General features: G+C 41.5%; 1 protein-coding gene across 1 annotated transcript; it reads left to right on the forward strand.

The window, feature by feature from the left end:
* The first annotated feature begins 5,756 nt into the window (after positions 1 to 5,756).
* On the forward strand, positions 5,757 to 14,572 carry LOC113252198 (cytochrome b-c1 complex subunit Rieske, mitochondrial). The gene is made up of 2 exons (XM_026494683.4): positions 5,757 to 6,078; positions 10,433 to 14,572. The coding sequence occupies exons 1-2, from the start codon at positions 5,865 to 5,867 to the stop codon at positions 11,041 to 11,043; spliced, it is 825 nt and encodes a 274-aa protein (XP_026350468.1). The 5' UTR covers positions 5,757 to 5,864; the 3' UTR covers positions 11,044 to 14,572.
* The last annotated feature ends 6,871 nt before the right edge of the window (positions 14,573 to 21,443 follow it).

Genomic DNA, 21,443 nt, shown 5'->3' on the forward strand with positions numbered 1-21,443 from the left:
TCAAGATGTAGCATTCAAGGAAAGAGAAGCTGAAGCATGAAAGCTAACAGCCTGTTTCGTTCAAAACAAAACAAAACAAAAAACTAGCAAGTGGAAACCAGAATGATCTACATAGGTCCAACTTCCAAAGTACCTGCCACTCCTGGATTCTGGCCTCCATTTCCCATGAGAGGACAGATATTCAGCCACAGATTACCCTCTTCCCTGCTGCAACTCTGGACTGAAACCCAGAACAAATGGGTTCCTTTACTTATTGATGTCCTGTCTTTGAGGGAGTGATAGCATCAAAATGGCAACACAGAAGACTCCAGCCTCTGTCTCCCCTGTGAGGTCAACAATTAGACAGTGATCTCAAACAAATACAGCTCTGGAAGAGCTCTGGGGTCCACTTAAGAAACTGTAGCAACATAGTGAACAAAAAGGCCAAGAACTGCGCAAGAAGGGAAGAAAGCAAGCTTCATTTTACTTAAGTCAACCCATCCCCCAAGCTGGCATTGGTCAGCGCCAAGAGAAAATGTCCCAGCTAGGAAGAGTGACAGGAAAGGAAGAGCAGGGAAAACCACTGGCTTTCCCAGCCTTTCGGAGGCACTGCACAGAGGTCCTGCTTCAGTTTCACAGCACTCAGAATAGCAAGTGGAGATGTATAGAGACAGTTAGGAACAGGGAAGAAAAATAGGGGCTGCCTGAATCAGCAGACAAACAGCAGATTTCTCCACTGAAAAAAATAAATGGCCAATACAGCTGCTGTGGAATTCCTGCAGATTTCACCAGCCTTTGCCCCACAAGTATCATATTTGATGCTGCCAGGTACCCCCCCACCCCCCTCATCCCCACTGGAGCTTAGGAACTACACTAGGGGCTGCTAGCTTGGGCCTCTGAGGCTGCACAAGGGCAGGATGCCAGCCTAGACCCCTGTGGCTGACCACCTACCACCACATGTGTGCCTGGGGCTATCCCTCCAGCTGTGCATTCATGCAAGTGGCCTGATGCCCATCACCAGCTTCTCTGCAGTGCTCATGCTTGTGGGAGACTGCAGCCACAGAGAGTGTGCCAACAGCCCAGACCCCACAAGCTTCCAGTGAGCCCATAATTGGCCCTGGCCCTTGCTTCCTGTCTTGACTCTCACCACTATATTTGCGTCTGCAACTGGCCCCAGCCACATGCACCTGTGGCTGGCCACCACAGACCAGTGTGTGCACACTACTTACTCTGGCACCACCAGTACCTGCCATGGTGCCTGGCCACTGAACTTGGTGGTACTACAAAGGATCCCAGCAGCCCTTGCAGAAAGATCACAAAGTTGTTGATGCTTTTGGACCCCCTGAGCCGAAGAGACAACATGCAACCCCCCACCCCCCAAACCCGATGCAGCCACATGCCTCCAAACTTGGTGTTCTGCAACACTAGACCCAGGGTCACAACATGTGCCCCCACCCACAGATAAATCTTCCTTTTCTAAGTCAGTCCACAAAGTCTGGAAGAGGTGACTGCTTCTTCAAATGCACAGGCACTGATACAAGGAAACACGGACAACCAAGAATCAGAGAAACACAACTCCACCAAAGCAATACAGTCAACCTTCAGTAACTGGCCCCAAGGACATGGAGATTCAGGAATTGTGCAATAAGTAATTCAAAATAATTATTCCATAGATGCCCAGAGAGCTACATGAGAACACAGATAAACAAGTTAATGATACAAGAAAACAATGCAAGAACAAAACAAGAAGAATAAAGAAACAGAAAACATGAAAAGAACCAAACAGAAATTTTGGACCTGAAGAACAAAATGACGAACTGAAGAATGTAACAGAAAGCTTCAACAGCAGACTTGACCAAGCAGAAGAAGGAATCAATGAGCTAGAAGACAGATCAACTGAGATTCTCCAATCAGAGGGCAAAAATTTAAAAGAATAAAGGAAATAAAAAAGCCATAGGACTATGGGGCACCATTAAGAAAAATGATGTATGCATCATTGCATATGGAACATTCTCCAGCTTAGATCATATGAAAAGTCATAAAACAAGTCTTAGCAAATTTAAGAAGAGAGCCCAGAAATAAACCCTCACATATATGGTAAACTAATATTTGGCAAGGGAGTCAAAAATACTGAAAGGAGGAAAGGGTAGTGTCTTCAATATGTGGTGTTGGGAAAACAGGATGGCCACATGGAGAACAAAACTGGACCCTATTTTACACCACTCACAAAAATGAACTCAAAATGCGTGAAAGGCTTAAATATAGGAACAGAAACTGTAAAACTCCTTGAAGAAAACATAGGGGAAAAGCTCCCTGATGTTGGTCTTGGCAATAATTTTTTGGATATGACACCAAAAGCCCAAGCAACAAAAGCAAAATTATTGAGAGTATGTCAAACCAAAAATCTTCTGCACAGCAAAGGAAACCATTAACAAAATGAAAGGCAACCATTAGAATGGGAGAAGATACTTGCAAATCACATATCTGATAAGATATTCATAGTCAAAATACATAAAAAGCTCATACAACTCAATAGCAACAAAATAAACAATATGATTGAAAAACAATATGGGGGCGCCTGGGTGGCTCGGTCCTTAAGCATCTACCTTCGCCTCAGGGCGTGATCCCGGCATTCTGGGATCGAGCCCCACATCAGGCTCCTCTGCTGGGAGCCTGCTTCTTCCTCTCCCACTCCCCCTGCTTGTGTTCCCTCTCTCGCTGGCTGTCTCTCTCTCTGTCAAATAAATAAATAAAATCTTTTAAAAAAACAAAAAACAATAGGATTAAAAAATCTGAATAGACATTTTCCCAAAGAAGACACACAAACGGCAACAGGCATATGAAAATGTGCTCAACATCATTAATAATCAGGAAAACGCAAATCAAAACCACAATGAGATATCATCTCACACCTGTTAGAACAGTTATTATCAAAAAGATAATGTGTAACAAACGCTGGTGAGGATTGGAGAAAAGGGAACCCTTATGCACTGTTGGTGGGAATGTAACTCGGTATAGCCACTGTGGAAAATAGCATGGAAGTTCCTCAATAAATTAAAAAAAAAACTACCACTGTCTGATCCAGCAATCCTAGTTCTGGCTATATATCAAAAGGAAATGAAAACAGGATCTCAAAGAGATATGGGCACTCCCATGTTCGTTGCAGCATTATTCACAATAGCCAAGATATGGAAACAACTTAAATGTCTGTCAATGGATGAATGGATAAGAAAGATATGGTACATACATCCAATGGAATATTGTTCAGCCATGAGAAAGAGGAAATCTTGCTATTTAGGACAACATGGACGAACCCTGAAGGCATTATGATCAGTGAAATAATTCAGAGAAAGACAAATACTGTATGATCTCACTTATATGTTGAATCTAAAGAAGTGGAACTCAGAAACAGAGAGTAGAGTGGTGGTTACTAGGGGCCGGGGCTTGCGCGGGATGGGAGATGTCAGTCAAGGGGTACAAACTTTCAGTTAGAAGATGAATAAATTCTGGGGATCTAATGTACGGCGTGCTGATTATAGTTATTATAGTATATTATATATCTGAAAATTGCCAAGAAACTAGATCATGAGCGTTCTCAGCACCAAAAAGGAACGATAATTCTGTGGTGTGATTTAGGTGTTAGCTAATACTGGGATGGTAATCCAGTTGTAGTATAAGTGTATCAAGTCAACCTACTGTACACCGTAAACTTAACATGTTGCATGTCAACTGTATCTCAATAAGGCTGAAGACAATCATGTGTCTTTGGGTCATTTGTTACCTTTGCATCTGTTTCTTCGTCTATAAAATGGCAAGAGTTATTTTTATTGTTATGATGGACATTTATATAGCACTCACTGTGTGCCAGGCACGATTCTTTGCATTTTAATATATTAGTCCAATCGATCCTTAAAATAACCTTTTGGTGATATATATTGTTATTATCTTCATTTTACGGAAGAAACACTGAGGCATATGCAGAGGTTATATATAACTCATTTTAGGATGATAGCTTGTGAGTGGCAGAACTGGGATTAAACACAGAGTCTGGACACTCTGGGCAAGCCAGTTCTACTCTGCTTACCCCACGGGGAGCTTTGAGGGCCTTGTGAAGGCTCCTTCCCTCCTTCTTTCCATTCTCACCTACTCTTACCCACCTCAAAGGGCAGTTGTGATATTATGTCATACTAAGGAAAACACTCAAGTGTGCACGGTGTGTACTAGCTACTCTGGAAATGTCCACTCTTACCATTAGGGTTGTTGCTGGGCTGAGCCCAGGCCCAGACCTGTGGGTAGCCACGTGGGGGCACCCCTGAGGAGGACAGTTCCAGTATTGAGAGTACAACAGAGTCCCTGGGGCAATAAGGATGGCCAAGACTTAGACCCTGAGAAGGGTCCAGGAGGAAGTGGTCAGTGAGCTGTGGACCTAGAGAGAGGTACATAAATATGGCAGCAGGAATTAAAGGAAGGCTTCTCAGAGGAAGTTGGCAATATGTCAGATAAAAACAACACCAACAAACCTGGTACTTAGCCTGTGGTGCCCCTTGTAGGTACGTTACACGTATCCTTCCAGGTGGCATCATTAGCAACCCCATTTTACAGGTGAGGAAACTAAAGCATAGAGGGTTCAGGAAACTTGCCAAGGTCCCAGAGCCCAGGCACACACAGCACAGAGAAACTTCATATACTTAGTGTCCAAATTAACTCACTTAGACCTCTATAAATGTAAAACAAACTTTACTTCACTTTGGCCATTGGAAAATCAGTATCAAGACAAAATAAATACCATGGAAAGAAACAATATTATTAAATCCTCTACCTGCTGATTCGACTGCCGAAGGACTTTGAAGTCAAGACCCATTTTCTTAAAGGGGAGGCTGGAAAATGTTAGAGAGGAATTAACAATATATTAGCACCAAACTGGGACTTTCTCATTGGTGTAAAATCAGAAGGACTGAAAGAGAAGTAAGAAGGAAATAACTTTCTCACCATGTGACAGAAAGTGATTTAGGGACCCATCCCTGCATCCCCTAAAATCTCACTTAGGGAAGCTGGTGGTGGTTAAGAGCACACTCAAAGACAGACTATCCCCTTCCACCCCTTGGTGGCTATCTTGTACTGGACACACAATCCCTCTAAAACTTCGGTTTCCTCATCAGTAAAATAGCTGTTACTTCATAGGGACCTTGACTATAAATGAAAGAAGATGATGCACAAAATCTAATACATAGTATATGCTTAATACACATAAGCCATTATCATTATTATTAAGCTTTGCCCCTAAGTCCCTGGCTTTTTTTAAAATTTATTTTTTAGTTCGTTAGTGCTAATAATAAACATAGTACACACATAATGGTCATTATATGCTCGGCTCTGTTCTAGGTTTCACAAGTATATATAACCTAATATATACGTATATGCCCTAACATATATCTTTATAAATGTGTGTGTGTATAATATATATGAAGATATGTTAAGAATTATTATGACCCCTATTGAAACTACTATAACTTATTCTTATCCCTAGATTCCTACAGATAGTTTTTACCCTGAAGGACGCAAAGTAGATTCACGGGACACTCCCGGGAGACTCCTTTGCCCACTTTCTTTAAGGTAGACAGCGGCACACAGACCAAAAGGCCCGCGGGGCGGACGGATAGTGCCGCACACCCTCCTCCCCGCCTGGCTCCGCCCCGCCCTGCGCCGCCCCGCCCTCAGCGTGTGCTCGTAGCTCTGCGACTGACGCAGCGCTTCTCTAAGCCTCGGGCACCACTTGGGCCGGCGCGCCGACGTCACGGATCGCGCGCCACCTGCGCCTCCTGCGCCTGCGCCGCGGCCGGAAGGTCGTCCCTGTGACCGGCTCGGCGTTCGGAGAAGCTGTCGCCATGTTGTCGGTGGCCGCCCGTTCGGGCCCGTTCGCACCCGTCCTATCGGCCACGTCCCGCGGGGTGGCGGGCGCGCTGCGGCCCCTGGTGCAGGCCTCGGTGCCCGCCACCCCGGAGCCTCCAGTGCTGGACGTGAAGCGGCCCTTCTTGTGCCGGGAGTCGCTGAGTGGCCAGGCCGCGAGCCGGCCTTTGGCCGCCTCCGTGGGCCTCAATGGTGAGCCGGGCTGAGGGGAGCGACCGGGGGCTGAGGGGACCCCGTTTTCTCGCTCCCTCTGGCCCTGGACCCAGGGCACAGCCGAGGAGGGCGGGGAAGTGGAGCGGAGCCCTGCTCGGGGGATTGGAGTTGCCGGGCCGGGTCGACCTTGGGCAAACATCTGCACCTCCCGGGCCTCTGCCCTCACCTGTGCGCGGACGCAGCTGGGTCGAGCGATCGCAGGTGACCTACGGCCCTGGCATTCCGTGCCTCTGCGGGGTTGTTTCCGTTGGCGGCCAGTCTGGGTAAACCACAGGCCAAATTTTGTACTTCATAGGATAAATTCAGGAACTCTGAAGGCCGACTGTTTCAGCAAGGTCTGACAGATTTTGTTGCTTACAGGTCGCTTGACTTTGGGCAAATTCCTAAACGTATGGCCTTATCAGTGAAATGGGTGAATGATTAGACCAGTTTCGTAGGTAATGTCGTGAGCTTCAGATGGAAAAATTCTACATAAAGCCATTATTACATTTTGGGGCGCTGTATACGTGCTCAAAAAATAGGAACTGCCGTTAATATTTGGGACGTTGTCCTGCTCATCACCACCTGATCCCTTTAGTACCTTTTTTTTCACACCCCGCTCCCAACAACAACAACAACAACAACACAATAACACAAACCCCAAGGTCATTAATGGTGTAGAGTAGTAGCAGTGTTTCCACACTGTAATCAGTTTATTCCTCCAGAAGAGCAACAGGCAGAGGTTGATGATACTTCATTTTACAGATGAGAAAACAGACTTGAGAAGGTGAAGTGGCTTGCATAAGGATACACATTGTGTATGTGATAGTACAGTCATTTGAAAGACTGAGTTAGCCATCAACTCTCACCAAATCTTACTTTATCTTTTGTGCCTTGTCTTGCATTTCTTTTTTCACGCTCTGGATTGGGAATCCTGAAATGGCAACCTGTAGTCCAGTGTGCCAGTAGTCTGCCCAACCTGTGTACTTTTAAAAGGAAGATCTCTTGGGTGTCTTAAAATGTTGGAATCTGGCAACACTGAACTCTAGTTTCTACATGGGAAAAGTCTGGTGTGCTGCGCGCCGGCTGCCCTCTGGAGCAAGCACTCTCCAGTTCATCACAGTCCTCACCAGACCTACTTCATTGCGTTGCCTTCTTGACCCCACTGACAGTTGATTTGGCAAGTAGGGCAAGTAATGCTTGCCTTACAAATGAAGTTGCCGCCACTATTTTTCCCCCATTCACCTTGTTCTCTTTACTGGAAAATAATCCACTCAGTTTTCCACATTTCCAAGTCTTACCAGGTCAATCTCTGTTCAAGGTCAGGTCAGCAACATCTTCTATTTGCTGATCCTTCATGCTTTATAGTAGGTAACACTTTTCCACTATTGTGTTTCCTGGTGACTCTTCTGACCTTGTGCTTGAGGGCATAGAGAAAAATCTCCTTTATTTTTCTATTTCCTACAACCTCAGATTTTGCATACAGTTAGTGCAGAATATTTGTGGATGAATAAAATGATTTTTTTGTTAGGGGGCACCAGTGGGTTTTGGAGACATTGTTCAGGGCATGAGTAGAGTATACCAGGCCGTCCGAAGCCTGTTTTTTGGACCTCGAGGTGAGAAACAATAAGGAGAAAATTTCAATAGCAAAGGCAAAAAGCATTTTTGGAATTTGTCTAACGGCTACAGGGTTTCTTCTAAAAATTAGAGGCTTACATGACTTTTCCAAGAACTGGTAAACAATATAAAACCATAAGGCAAACTTTTTCTGTGATCATGTCTTCAGCTTGTAGTTTCAGTTCACATTAATATCTCCTGTCTAGATGGTTTGTGGAAATATAGTACTGAGGGTGTGAGATGGGGGGTTGGATCGGGAGAAGATCCTTGAGGTGAGGAAGATTTCCAGGGCACATCAGAGTTCACCTTAAAACAAAAGACAAAAACCTGTTATGTTATAGTCCCTTAAATTTTCTGTTTCTAGAAGTATCTGATTTTGCTCAAGTTGAGAACTAAACCTAGCACTTTTGCTGCTAAAGTCACACCTAATACAGTTAATGTGAATTATACTTAGAGAATGACTTTTGCAATATGGCAGTTTAATTTCCCAGAGTGTTCATGGTGGTGTAGTACAACGTGAAGTGTAACCTGCTAGATAAAATGGGAGCGAACAACTGACTTTCTTGTACTGCCAGATCTCCAGAAGAGAATGTCAAAACCATTCCGTTTACTGTTCCTGTACATTTCCTTGTATGCTGTTACATGGTCAAGGGTTGTAGATACTGTTTTTAATGTAGAAGTACGAACTTTGGTTCCTTCATCTTTTAAGTATGATATACGCCTTTGCTTTGTAATCCCAGACAATACTAAAGGAAAGTACTTGATCCCAAACCCCAGTCTACACTGACAGGTTAGCATTAGCTAGAGGTAGAGTAGTGTATAGTGTAATGTCCCTCTGCCGTAGTTGTGAATCTCAGGTACTCACTGCCCGTGTCCTGGTCCCCTCCAAAAAATGTTGGGTTAGTCAGAAAAGTACATAGAGTGATGTTGATAGGTTTCACCGTTGGTATGAATATAGTTGGCCCTTGAACAACATGGGTTTGAACTGTGCAGGTCCACTTCTGTGTGGATTTTTAGTATAAATATGGTACAGTACTGCAAATGTACTTTATGATTTTCTTAATAACGTTTTCTTCTCTCTAGCTTGCTTTATTATAAGAATGCAGTATATGATATATATGTAACATACAGAATATGTATTGATTGACTGGTAAGGCTTCCAGGCAACAGTACACTGTCAGTACTTAAGTTTTGAGGGAGTCAGAAGATAACAGATTTTTGATTGCATGTGGGGTCAGTGCCCCAAACCCCCATGTCGTTCAGGGGTGAATAGTACGTAGGGCTTCCATTATTACTCACCTTGAGAACCACATGAAAGTAGTTGATATATCCTTTATTGTACTGTTTAACTGTTCCAAGGAAGTATATTAGGATGAGACAGCCTAGTAAGCCAAGTAGAATTGCAGCTTATTTGAAAATGCATTTTTAAGTGCATGGTTTTTTTTAGAAACAACACATTTTCTAAGTGAGGAATTTTTAGTGTCCCTTTTCTAAAAAGGAAACTTGTGGCAAATTTCCTAAAATGCATATACAATTTGCAGAGATTTGCTTCCTGAAACACACTGAAAAGTGATGCCAGTAAGTTCATTTTTTTGTCAGATACTTAAAAATGGTATGGGACAAAAGGACATAATCTGTTTTTTTTGTTTTGTTTTTTTTTTTGTTTTTTAACAAAACTGGGGTGCCTGGGTTGGACCCTGGTATGGAACCGCCCCTCCCATGCTTTCTCTCTCATTCTCTCTTGCTCTCATTCTCGCTCACTCTCTCAAAGAAAATCTTAAAACAAAACTACTTATACCCAGGGTACTGCATAAATAGTAATTATTTATTTTTTTAACATTCATTTGATGCAAAGATCTGGCCTATTTAATTGGCCTGCGGTGGTAGTGTTTTAGTTGAGAGACCCACAGCAGTGAAAAAGAAAAATAATGCCTTTACTCTTATAGAATTTATTGCTCATGAGTGAATAGTGGAATATATGAAAATTTTGCTCTTTTATCCTGTACTAAATTGAAATAATTGGTTCTTTTGGAGATTTCATTTGATGGTTGCATATATTTTGATAAGGATGTTCTTTTCTGTCCATTATTGGCTTTACTTGAAGTAAAGTAATACTAATTTATACTCCAGAGTATAAAATAGAAATCTCTAAATTTTCTGCAACTAAAGTTGTGCTGACAGTTCACAGAATGTTTATTATCTTCGTAATAAGTATTTTATGAATTTTTAGCAGTTCTTTCAGAGAGTCGATAGACAGGAATGTAAAGTTAGACATTTGGTTTAATAAGATGATCACAAATCAACTTACTGGGTAGACTTGAGGAGTTTTAGGGTCCCTTGTAATCCAGAGGTAGTTACCGTAATTGTATGTCTTGGCAGGTTGAATTTTCAGGGATTTTAAAATACTGCTGTTTATAGTACTGCTTAACTTTTTAGATTTGATGCACTAAATTGTTAAGAATTCTGAATCAACAGTGTTAGTCAGGAGAAACTGAGTTTACACATACAATCTTGTGATTTCTTACCAGTATGATAGGTAGTGATTGACTTCATTTCATTTCAGTATTTTATATGCTGACACTGCCAACTTAACAATATCTGAGATCAGTGAGTGCCACATTTTCACATTTTTATAAGTTGATTTTTGCTTATGAATTCACAAAGGTTATTTCCTGGTGTATATCCCTTTCACGGTACTCATCTAATTGTGTTTTTTACCTTTCTGTTTATTTTGCAGTCCCTGCTTCCGTTCGTTATTCCCACACAGACATCAGAGTGCCTGACTTCTCTGACTATCGACGCATTGAAGTGTTAGATGGCACAAAGTCTTCAAAAGAGAGCAGTGAGGCTAGGAAAGGTTTCTCCTATTTGATAACTGCAACAACTAGTATAGGTGTCGCATATGCTGCCAAGAACGTCGTCTCCCAGTTTGTTTCCAGCATGAGTGCTTCTGCTGATGTGTTGGCCATGTCGAAAATCGAAATCAAGCTCTCCGATATTCCAGAAGGCAAGAACATGGCTTTCAAGTGGAGAGGAAAACCGCTGTTTGTGCGCCATAGAACCAAGAAGGAAATTGAGCAGGAGGCTGCAGTTGAAGTGTCCCAGTTGAGGGACCCACAGCATGATTTAGATCGAGTAAAGAAACCCGAGTGGGTTATCCTGATAGGTGTTTGCACCCATCTTGGTTGTGTACCCATTGCAAATGCAGGAGATTTTGGTGGTTATTACTGCCCTTGCCATGGGTCACACTATGATGCTTCCGGCAGGATCAGGAAGGGGCCTGCACCTCTCAACCTTGAAGTTCCCTCATACGAGTTCACCGGTGATGACATGGTGATTGTTGGTTAGAGACCTGGACTCTAGTTCTAGGCTCCTTTTGGTCTTCTTGTCACCTCAGAAGACTTACAAGCAAGCCTTCTATACTTAAGTTGATTTGGAATATTTAAGGATTGCTAATAATGTATTTGCAAACATTAATGTGAAGTAAATTGAATTTAATATTGAATGCTTTCAAGCATTCACCTAATAAAGCCACTGTTAAACATTGTTAAGCTCAAAGACTTAAAAAGTGCAGTTTCTTTGATAATTAATTCTAATTAAAAGTTACAGGCTGCTGTACAAGATATTTGTGAAATCTGTAATTGGCTTTCTCCGTCATCTTCCTTCTTTGTGTCAGGGACACAGATTCTACGGAGCTAATGGTTAGACTGAGGTACAACTAGCTGGTCATTTCCAAGTCCTGGAAGATATTTATGGCATTGGCAGAAATAGTACCCAGGTTTCCCTTCTTTTCTTTTGCGCATGAGTCCTGGCTATGTGTGTCCTGCCTCATCTCCACCCCTCCACAGCCCCCAACCCCGCCACCCCGAGTCTGGGTGATGATGTTGACTATAATCTATGGGAGAGTCCTAAACGAGGTGTGAGCAGTTCTGAGGATTTAGCTCCAGTTCCAGGTAGCTGATCCTGCTTATGTGACAGGTCAGGAAATTTTATTTTTCACTTACGGGAGTAAGTTGGTAATAATTCTTCAGTTTTAAGAGGCAGTGGTGGGATATTATCTGAGAAAAGCTTTCCAGAAGGGAGCGCTGCTGTTCCTTCCTTCATCTGGTGTGGATGTTATGTTCCCATTGCTCCTGCATCCACCCTATCAAGAGGCAAAAGTGTCTGACACTTAATACTGTGTTAGTGTGAAAATGATCCTGCTGGTTTGGTTTCTTCAGTGATTACGTTTTGAGGTATTTGAGTTGGATTTGCAGTCACCAGTTTTCACCGTGAGGTGAAGGCGAGCACAGGGAGACACCAGAATCCACGCCCTCTTACTGCTTTCTGCCTTCTACCTTCGGTTACACAGGTGGAGCAGGACAGATCGATACTCCCCCTTGCAGCGGGGAGCGGGCTCTCCCCTTGTTGAGAGTCACAGCTACTTCGATAACTTAGCCGTATCTTTGCCGTTTGGTGGTGGGTCAGTAATACACCGCTGGGTCCATTTTCGACGACATGTGCATTTGTAACAAAGTAAACTAGACTAAGTGGTTAGGTCTTCCTGGCTTTAAAATGGTAGCTAAGTGCATCAAAAAGAAAATGTCAAAGTTTTTATGCTTATGAGCAGATACTTAGTTCATCTGTACCATTCTAGAAAGAAAGAAGGGTGTGCTAAGTGGGACTTATCATAGTAGTATTTTATGTTCTGGTATTTAGGTAAAAATATAAGACAAAAGGTGCCAAACATTGCTAGTTTACTAAAAGTAGTGAAATTACATCATTATGTATAAGCAGTGGTTATGTAGTAGTCGTTGTTACTATGTGGAGCACCTCACATGAAATAGGGCCACCCCCCCATGAGGCCAGGAGATGTCGGTAGGTATTTGTTGGCTATTTTGCTTATCATTGCAGCGAAGATTCCTTTTTTCCTATGAGGAAGATAATTTTACACTTTCTCATGCTGCCTTTTCATGGTACTAGTTGTCCACAACTTATTTTTTAGAACTATACCAATATAGTTATTATAAACTGACAAAATTTGAAGTTAAGTTCCTGCTTTCTTTTTAAAATGGCAGCAGGAGCTATTCGTCACTTCCTCAGGATATGCTAATGTAGGAACTCCTATTTTTATATTCATACAGTTCTTGGAAGAACTTATTGGAGGATAAATAAAAATTCCAATTTTTATTTTATTTATTTATTTTTTAAGATTTTATTTATTTATTTGACAGCCAGCGAGAGAGGGAACACAAGCAGAGGGAATGGGAGAGGGAGAAGCAGGCTCATAGCGGAGGAGCCCGATGTGGGGCTCGATCCCGGAACGCTGGGATCACGCCCTGAGCCGAAGGCAGACGCTTAACCGCTGTGCCACCCAGGTGCCCCAAAAATTCCAATTTTTAATTTGAAGGTAAATTATTAAGCCTGGAGTAGAGGCCTCAAAGCGTTAAATGAATTCTTAGACCCCAGCAAATATGTTTTTTTTGGGGGGGGGGTGATTTTTCCTGTGTGTAAGTTTAAAGGAATTTTGTTCCTTTGGGCATAACCGAAGCTGCTGAGCTTTTAATACACCCACGTGTGGATTGAATGAGGGGGGCCTGGGGTAGTGGAAGTGCTGGACCAGAATTGAGAGTTTTCATTCTGGCTTTGCCATTTCCTAGCCATGGAACTGGGGGCCTGTTGCTTAACCTCTTTTGGACATTTTTTTCCCCCTCATGTTTTGGACATTTTTTTTCCCCCATCTGTAAATTTGGGGTGGTTTCTAAGAGTCCTGACTTTAAGATTCTCTGAGCGCCCTCAACCCCCCTCCCCCAATAATGGGAGTGGTTTTCTTAGATAAATGTTGTGTTTGCAGTTTTTGGTACTTAAGTGAAGGCCTCCAAACTCATAAAAGCAGCATTTTGATCAACGGAACCAAGCTTTTACAATAGCAGTGTTCAGCCAGGGGCAGCCTTCCTACTTACGGGGGTGCTTGCGGCCATTACTCGATTGTCACAGTGATTGGAGGAGGATGCTGGTATTGGCCTGGAGGGGCGGGGGAGTGGGAACACAAAATACTCAGTTGTGAGGGGAACATAGGTCCACAAGGTAAAAACTGTGCTGCCCAAAACATCACCACTTTCCTGAAGAGAAAGGCTCATACCCCGTTATTACCCCCCGCCCCCGAAGTGCTACTTTCACCTGTTCATGTTTGAAATGCCCGGATAACTGCACTGACTGCAGTTAGGAAGTCTGCAGGGTCCTAGACGCGTCACAGGTGTTCTGTGTTGGAGTTGGGTTTGCTGGGCTGTCTTCTGTGGTATTGTGACTGATGTTCAACTTCAGCAGCCCATTTCGTTTTTAAAAGAAGGCTTTGTTCCCCAAGTGACCAGGACAAGTAAAATCACTTGATCATATGGTAAATGGATAGGGCGGACTTATGTTTGGTTATTTCAGTGAAACAAAATCCTAGATATTAGGGGAAATGACTTCAGATAACAAATTTGGCCCGTTGGCATCCTGACATCAGATTATTAGCACGTACTTCTTTCTCACGGGAGTAAAGATTGGGACGATCTTGAGATTCCCTTTTTATTCGTAACAGAGTGGTTATAGAAAAGGACCTTTCCAAAAACCTTAGCATTGTTAACGTCACATTTACTTTGGTCTTTCTGAGCATTCTTCCTAAGATCCGTCTGACTCGATCTGAGTGCGGAGAGGGCATTTGTCGTCATTTGATGTAGTTTAGGATCAGAATGTGCTGTTGGTACCCTGTTCGCTGAACAATGGGAATGTACTCTTTGTCAGAAGTCGCTCTTCATTCCCGCAGTGCTGAAATGCATTTTCTATATTTTCATGTCATTTAAATACTGCCTTTTGTATATTGACTCAAAATAAATGTGCATATTTTTCAGAATGATATTCCTGTCCCACTCTTCTAACACACTTTCATTATCACCTATTACTAATGATCCCACTAGATTACTTCCCTGAATTTCATACTCACGTTCAGCCACTTAAACTGGGCATCTGTGCACAGATGTTCCATTCACACCTTAAACTTAAAATGTCCAAAAGGCAAGGAAGTCTTCTCTGTTTCCCCTAAGCCATTTTTTCATTGCAGTTGGTGACCTTCCCATCTACCCAGTAATCTACTGGCAAGAAAAACCTCCAGTCCCCTCTGCCTCCTTTTCCATTACCCCTTCCCCCTGGCCCCAAATCCCCAAACCCTGCTAATTGTACCTACTTTTAATAAAACAGGCCCATTACTGTCTCTGCAATTTGTAACATTCTAATAGGGGCAAACTGAGCACCAACTCCTAGTCACTAGGCTAAGTGTGCTTTTGTGTACGATCTCATTCAATCCTCAAAAAATCCTGTCAGCTGGGTAATGGTATTCCTAGTTTACAGGTAGGGAAACAGGCCCGTAGACGTGCTTTGTCCATAATCATAGCTGGTAAATTGGTGGAACCAAAATTTTAGTTTAACCCAGAAAGTCTGAGTGCAGCATGTATAGTCCTGGTCACGATCCTGTATATACGTGTGTATATATATACATGTATACATGTATCACACCTCTGTGTGTACATAAATGTATATTACATATATGCATATGCGTTAATTGAGGCCTTGTCAATTCTTGCCTGGTCTATTGCAGCAAGGTACCAAACAGGTCTTTTTTCTTTCCTCCAGTCTTCTCCCCCTAAAACGCATCCTCCATATAGTTGCCAAGTGGTGTAGAGGTTAAAAGTATGGGCTTGGTTCTTGGGTTCTCGTTCTGGCTCTGCCATTTCCTAGACATGTGATCTGACATAAATCACTTAATCTCTTTGTACCTCTCTCCCTTATATGAAAAATACACCGCTTCAGGATTTCTTTAGGAATTAATGCATTAATGTAGGCCAACAGATGACTTCAAAACAACATGGAACCTCAAGATGTCCTTACCTGCATCCTATCAGTAAAGCCTTTGCTCCAACAACACAGAACTTGGCATGTTACCTGCATTCTTGTTTTTTCTCAGTCTCTTCCCACACTGCCCCCTCTGCCTGGTACCTTCCTTTCTTTTGTTTTATCTGGTTTGTCCTCAGCCTGACCTTTGAGGTTTTTGTTTTTTTTTTTTTTTTAAGATTTATTTAGCTGAGAGAAAGCATGAGTACTGTGGGGAAGGGCAGAGGGAGAGGGAAAGAGAATCTCAAGTGAACTCCCTGCTGAACATGGAGCCCAATGTGGGGCTCAATCTCAGGACCTTGAGATTATGACCTGAACTGAAATCAAGAACTGGCCACTTAACTGACGCCACCCAGGTGCCCCACTTCGAGATTCTTTAGGTGTGGTATTCTGCACCTGAATTACATTCACTTTTCTAGCAACTTTCCCCAAAATAACCAGGGCATATCCATTTAGATATCTATGTTTTCCTATTTTGAAGTTAACTCTCCTTCTGTCTCCCCACCACTAGACTGAGGGGGCTGGGGACCATGGCAAGTCCTTAGCCATGGAGTTGAGTGCAGAATGGGGGGGCGGGGAGGGGAATTTCTGAGTGGCATTGTTTGAAAGAAAAGATTTCCAGATACTTTGTACATTTTTAAAAAATTGGACAATCACGTAATGTCTGTGTATCTTATTTTTCTAGGACTTTAGGTCAGAGGAGAAATGAACTAATGCTACAGTATATTTTGGATTTAAGTTTGCACCCCTCCCAGAAGAAAAACTTCAAAGGAATTCAAAAGGAATAAATAATTCAAAATCTTTTTTTAAAAAAATGGATTATTTTACTTTTTTCCATTTGTTCATAATGAACATTCTTCTCCCTGAGTAAGATTTCAATGTCAGAAGTTCCGTCCTTCAGTATTTTATTTCCAACACTAAAATGCAATGGACATCGTGTCATTTCTTTTACCATTTCATTCACTTTATTTTTATTCACTTTCCTAGAATTTAGGAAAGGAACATTTTGCTTAGAGGGGAAAAATATTATCAAGTACATGAATTGCTCAATTCTTCTCTGAGGTAGGAAGGATGGAAGATTATTTTCTCTTTTTCAATACTCAGCACTGCTTAGTGGAAGTTAAAAATGTCCTAAGCGTAGGAATGTGAGGTTAAAATGATTTCTACTCTAGGTACTTAAGACACCTAAATACACCACAGCAGAAAGACTGTTCCAGTGTTTGCCTGTGTGAGTGCTTATAAGAAGATTATTATGGATCTTAGATCTCTGGTCAGCAGTACAAGATTAAATATTTTGCGAATGGCTTCAGCAGTGTCTTTGTAATAACTCCTCCGTAATGATCAACATAGATTGGTCTCTCAGTGAACTAAAAATCCCAAATTCAATAAACTACACTTTATACTTTGCAGCTATTATGCTAGGGCCAATTTGAGTGCAAAAGCTTACAGTCATCTAGCTTTTGAAATCCTTATCTGATTAGAATATTTGCAAAGGTAAGAAATGAGAGTGCATAAGTAATAGTTTTTCGTATAGTTTTAAAAGAGCAAACAAAACCTTGACTCCTTAATTGAAGGGGGGAAAAAGGCTAATGCATTTCACATAATTGTCTGGTTTAAGATGATTATCTGAAATTTGCCATTTTCTTTTATCTGTTCATGGCTAAAATTTCAACTAGTGCCTCTTATTTTATCTGAGGGAATACTTGCTTTCTTAGCTCTCCCCACAATACAAAGTCTTCTATGGCCCCTGTTTGGCCCTTTGGAGAAACAGAGCATTTTGAGGGCTCTAGCTGATCTCAGTATATGAAAATCAGGTTAGGGATTGTATTCCCCTTAGTCAAGATTATCTATTAGACCCTTTTAAACATAAATCTCAAATGAGATAAAAGGTATGAAAGGCATTATAAAAAATTTTTTTTTAAGATTTTATTTATTTATTTGACAGAGATAGAGACAGCCAGTGAGAGAGGGAACACAAGCAGGGGGAGTGGGAGAGGAAGAAGCAGGCTCACAGCGGAGGAGCCTGATGTGGGGCTCGATCCCAGGACCCCGGGATCACGCCCTGAGCCGAAGGCAGACGCTTAACGACTGAGCCACCCAGGCGCCCCTGAAAGGCATTATAAACTGTAAAGCAAAATAAAAATGCTCAAAACGTTACTTAGTGAACTATACCAGTGAGACCATACGTGACATTTAGAATACGATTCGGTATGCAGAAAGGCAATTTCAAGGTGGAGGTATGTTCCTATTCCGACTGTGATTCATCAATCGAAGATCGGTATTAATCCTGTATTCTCATGATGCTTTGGTCCCTGGAAATTCAGATTTGTATTTGCACATGGTTTTGATGCTAATAGCAAAGCTGAACTCATCCACAGTAACAGCTCACATTGTAGGACCCTCTTCCCCTGCCAGATTTTAACTAAAGAATTATTACTAATTGAATCCAAAAGCTAGTTCTCTGCAAAGGACAAGAAAATAGATACAGCTTTTGTAAAGCTTGATAAAAAGAAATGAGACGAAGCAAAAATATATAAGATGAGAACAAGTCATATCACTTGATGGAAGATATTAAATAGTCATAAAGTAATACAAGAATGCAACTCTATGCAGCAAAGGTAAAGCTCAGGGGATACAGAGGATTTATTAACAAAATATAAAATGCCAACATTTACTCGGGAAGTAGAAACTTTAAATATACCAATTAGTGTAGATCAAATTAAGTATAAAAAGTTAACATGACTGGTTGGCTTCGTATCTGAGTTCTATATGACACTTTAAAGAAAAGATATTCCATTGCTGTTTAAACTATTCTAGATCGAAACTTCTCCACAATCTTACTGTGCGTACAATTCACCTAGGGATCGTCTTTATGATGCATATCCTAGTTCCATAGGCCTGGGTTGTGGCCTGAGATGTTGCATTTCTAACAAGTTCCAGGAAGTGAGCTTGACGTCCGGTTGATTGATGTCCATGCTGCTAGCTCATGAAGCATACTTTGGGTCAGCAAAATTCTATACCATGGTAGTGTGGGGTAAGGTGGGATATGGAAGCTCTACAGTTCATTTTATGAATTCAACATAAAATTAATATTAAAAATAGACATTCAATATATGAAAAGAGCACATCAGTCTCATTTACTGAATAAGTAAAAATTTCTAAACACTAGTAAAAGAAATCTAGGCTCTCTGCTCCTCCCTGTTGGATAGACTGCTGCATCATCCGTGAGATATGATGGTGAAGGTTGGAGTGAATGGATTTGGCTGTATTGGGTACCTGGTTATCAAGGCTGCTTTTCATTCTGGCAAAATGGATATTGTTGCCAACAATGACCCCTTTGTGGATCTCAACTGCATGGTCTACAAGTTCCAGTATAATTCCACCCATGACAAGCTCGACAGCACAGTCAAGGCTGAGAATGGGAAGCTTATCATCAAGGAAAAGTCCATGTCCATCTTCCAGGGGTGAGATCCCAGTGCTGAATATTTGTAGAGACTACTGGTGTCTTCATTACTTTGGAGAAGACTGGGGCTAACATGAAGGGCAGAGTCAAAAAGGTAATCATTTCTGCCCCTTCTGTTAACACCCCCAAGTTTGTGATGAGCATGAACCCTAAGTATGACAACTCCCTTAAGATTGTCATCAATGCCTCCTGAACTGCCAACTTCTTGCCTCCCCGACCAAGGTCATCCACGACAACTTTGGCATTGTGGATGGGCTCATGAGCACAGTCCATGCCATCACGGCCACCCAGAATACTGCAGTTGGCTCCCCTGCGAAGCTGTGGCATGATGGCTGAGGGGCCTAGAATAGCATTCCTGTTTCTCCTGGTGCTGCCAAGGCTGTGGACAAGGTCATCCCTCAGCTGAATGGGGAGCTTACTGGCATGACCTTTCGTGTCCCCACCTCCAATGTGCTGGTTATGGATCTGACCTACCATCTAGAAAAAGCTGTCAAATATGACGTCAAGAAGGTGGTGACCATCAGAGGGACCCCTAAGGGTATCCTAGGCTACAACGAGGACCAGGTTGTCTCCTGCAACTTTTGCAGTCACATCCACTCTTCCACCTTCAATGCGGGGCCTTGCAAGGCCCTCAATGCCTGCTTTGTCAAGCTTATTTCCTGGTATGACAATTAATTTGACTACAGCCACAGGACTTTATGAAAAATAAGTAAAGGTCAGAATTTATGAAAAAAGTCTAAATCAAGATCTAAGCAAATGGAAAGAGTATGCTCTTGAATGGAATGACGTAGTTTCATTTAAAAAATCTCTCCAAATTAGCATGTATTTAGGATCTCTATAGTGGTTTTTGTTTGATTGTTTGTTTACTTTGTTTTATTTAGGATAAAATGGGCATGAAATTTATATAGAATAAAAAATATCCAAGAAGAGCGAAGAAAAAGCTCAAAAAAGAAGAATGAAGATTTGCTTTAGAAACAGGAACCTGCTATAAAATCATCGTAGTTAAATTTATGTGACATTGGCATGGGAACAGACATGTTAGTGGAACAAAATAGACTATCAAGAATTAGATCTTAGGGTATATGAAAATTTAATATAAGAAAAGCAGGATTCAATTCAGTGGTGAAAAGAATGGGTTGTTTAATAAATGGTGCTGGCAAAACCTACTATTCCTCTGGAAGAAAACAGAGTTGGACCCCAGCTCTCATTATGCAAAAAATAAATTCTAGGGAGATTAAAGATGCATGTAAGACAAATTTTAAGATAATCTCAGAAACTATATAATGAGGATGGAGAAGACCTTAATCATGACAGGATATGTAAAATCTATATCAGAAAATAGAGGCCTGTTTGTATGCAAAAATAAAATCTTGAATAATAAAAGATATCAGCCAAATCAAATGACAGTAGGTTTAAAAAAACAAAAAACAAAAAAACCCAAAAAAGCAATGAAAATGAAAGAATTAGGCAATATCTAGAGAGATTTTATAAACTGAAAAAAAGGACAAAACTCCAGAAAAGAGTAGGAAAAAGAAATGTATAAGCAAATACAGGACAAAAAAAAAAGTAAATCTGAGAGACTAATAAACGAGAAGGTATTAAATATCTTAGTTGTCAGAGTCAGCACAACGGTAATGAGATACCACTTTACATCCGTCAGATGGGCAAAACTTTAAGGAGAAATAATATCTTTTGCTGTTGAGTAAGTGTGAGAAAGGGGTACCCACATATTGCTGGCAGAAATAGGAGATAGTTTTAATATATTTCTCCAGACTGCTTTCCAAAACCAAAAATACACACACCCACCCTTCTGAGACACTCCGTATAGAAATAAAAACACAACTGTTGAAAAATGAAGGTATAAGAATATTTGTTTGGGTGAATTTATGGTGGGCCCAAGCTAGAAATAAAATGACAATGACAAAAAACAATAAAAGAATGTATAAAAGTTCTTTAATGTGTTTTACGAGTGTGGAAAAAATGTGGACGAACACCAGGGGCAGTTAACATGAATTATCTGGGATTGATGCGGGGAAGAAAAAGTCTGGGGCGGGGGGTGCATAGAAACTAGTTAACAAAGAAAAAGCAAGAAACTGCTACGAGCGGCCTGCCCTTGCCCAGCATGAATGACAGCCCATTATGCAAAATGATATACGTGCACCCACATACGTGTGTATATATGTGTAGACATGCATACATGCATGAATATATGTGTATATGCATCTCTCTGTGTATACGCAGAAAGAGATTGAGGAAAAGTGAGTTTATACAAATATCTGTAGACATGTAAGGATGTCTGTGACATATTGCTAAGGGGAAAAAAAAAGAAAATTGCAAAGTAAAATGTATAATATGGCTCTTTGGTAAAAACAAAAAC

Source organism: Ursus arctos, unplaced genomic scaffold, assembly GCF_023065955.2.
Source record: "Ursus arctos isolate Adak ecotype North America unplaced genomic scaffold, UrsArc2.0 scaffold_19, whole genome shotgun sequence".
NCBI lineage: Eukaryota > Metazoa > Chordata > Mammalia > Carnivora > Ursidae > Ursus > Ursus arctos.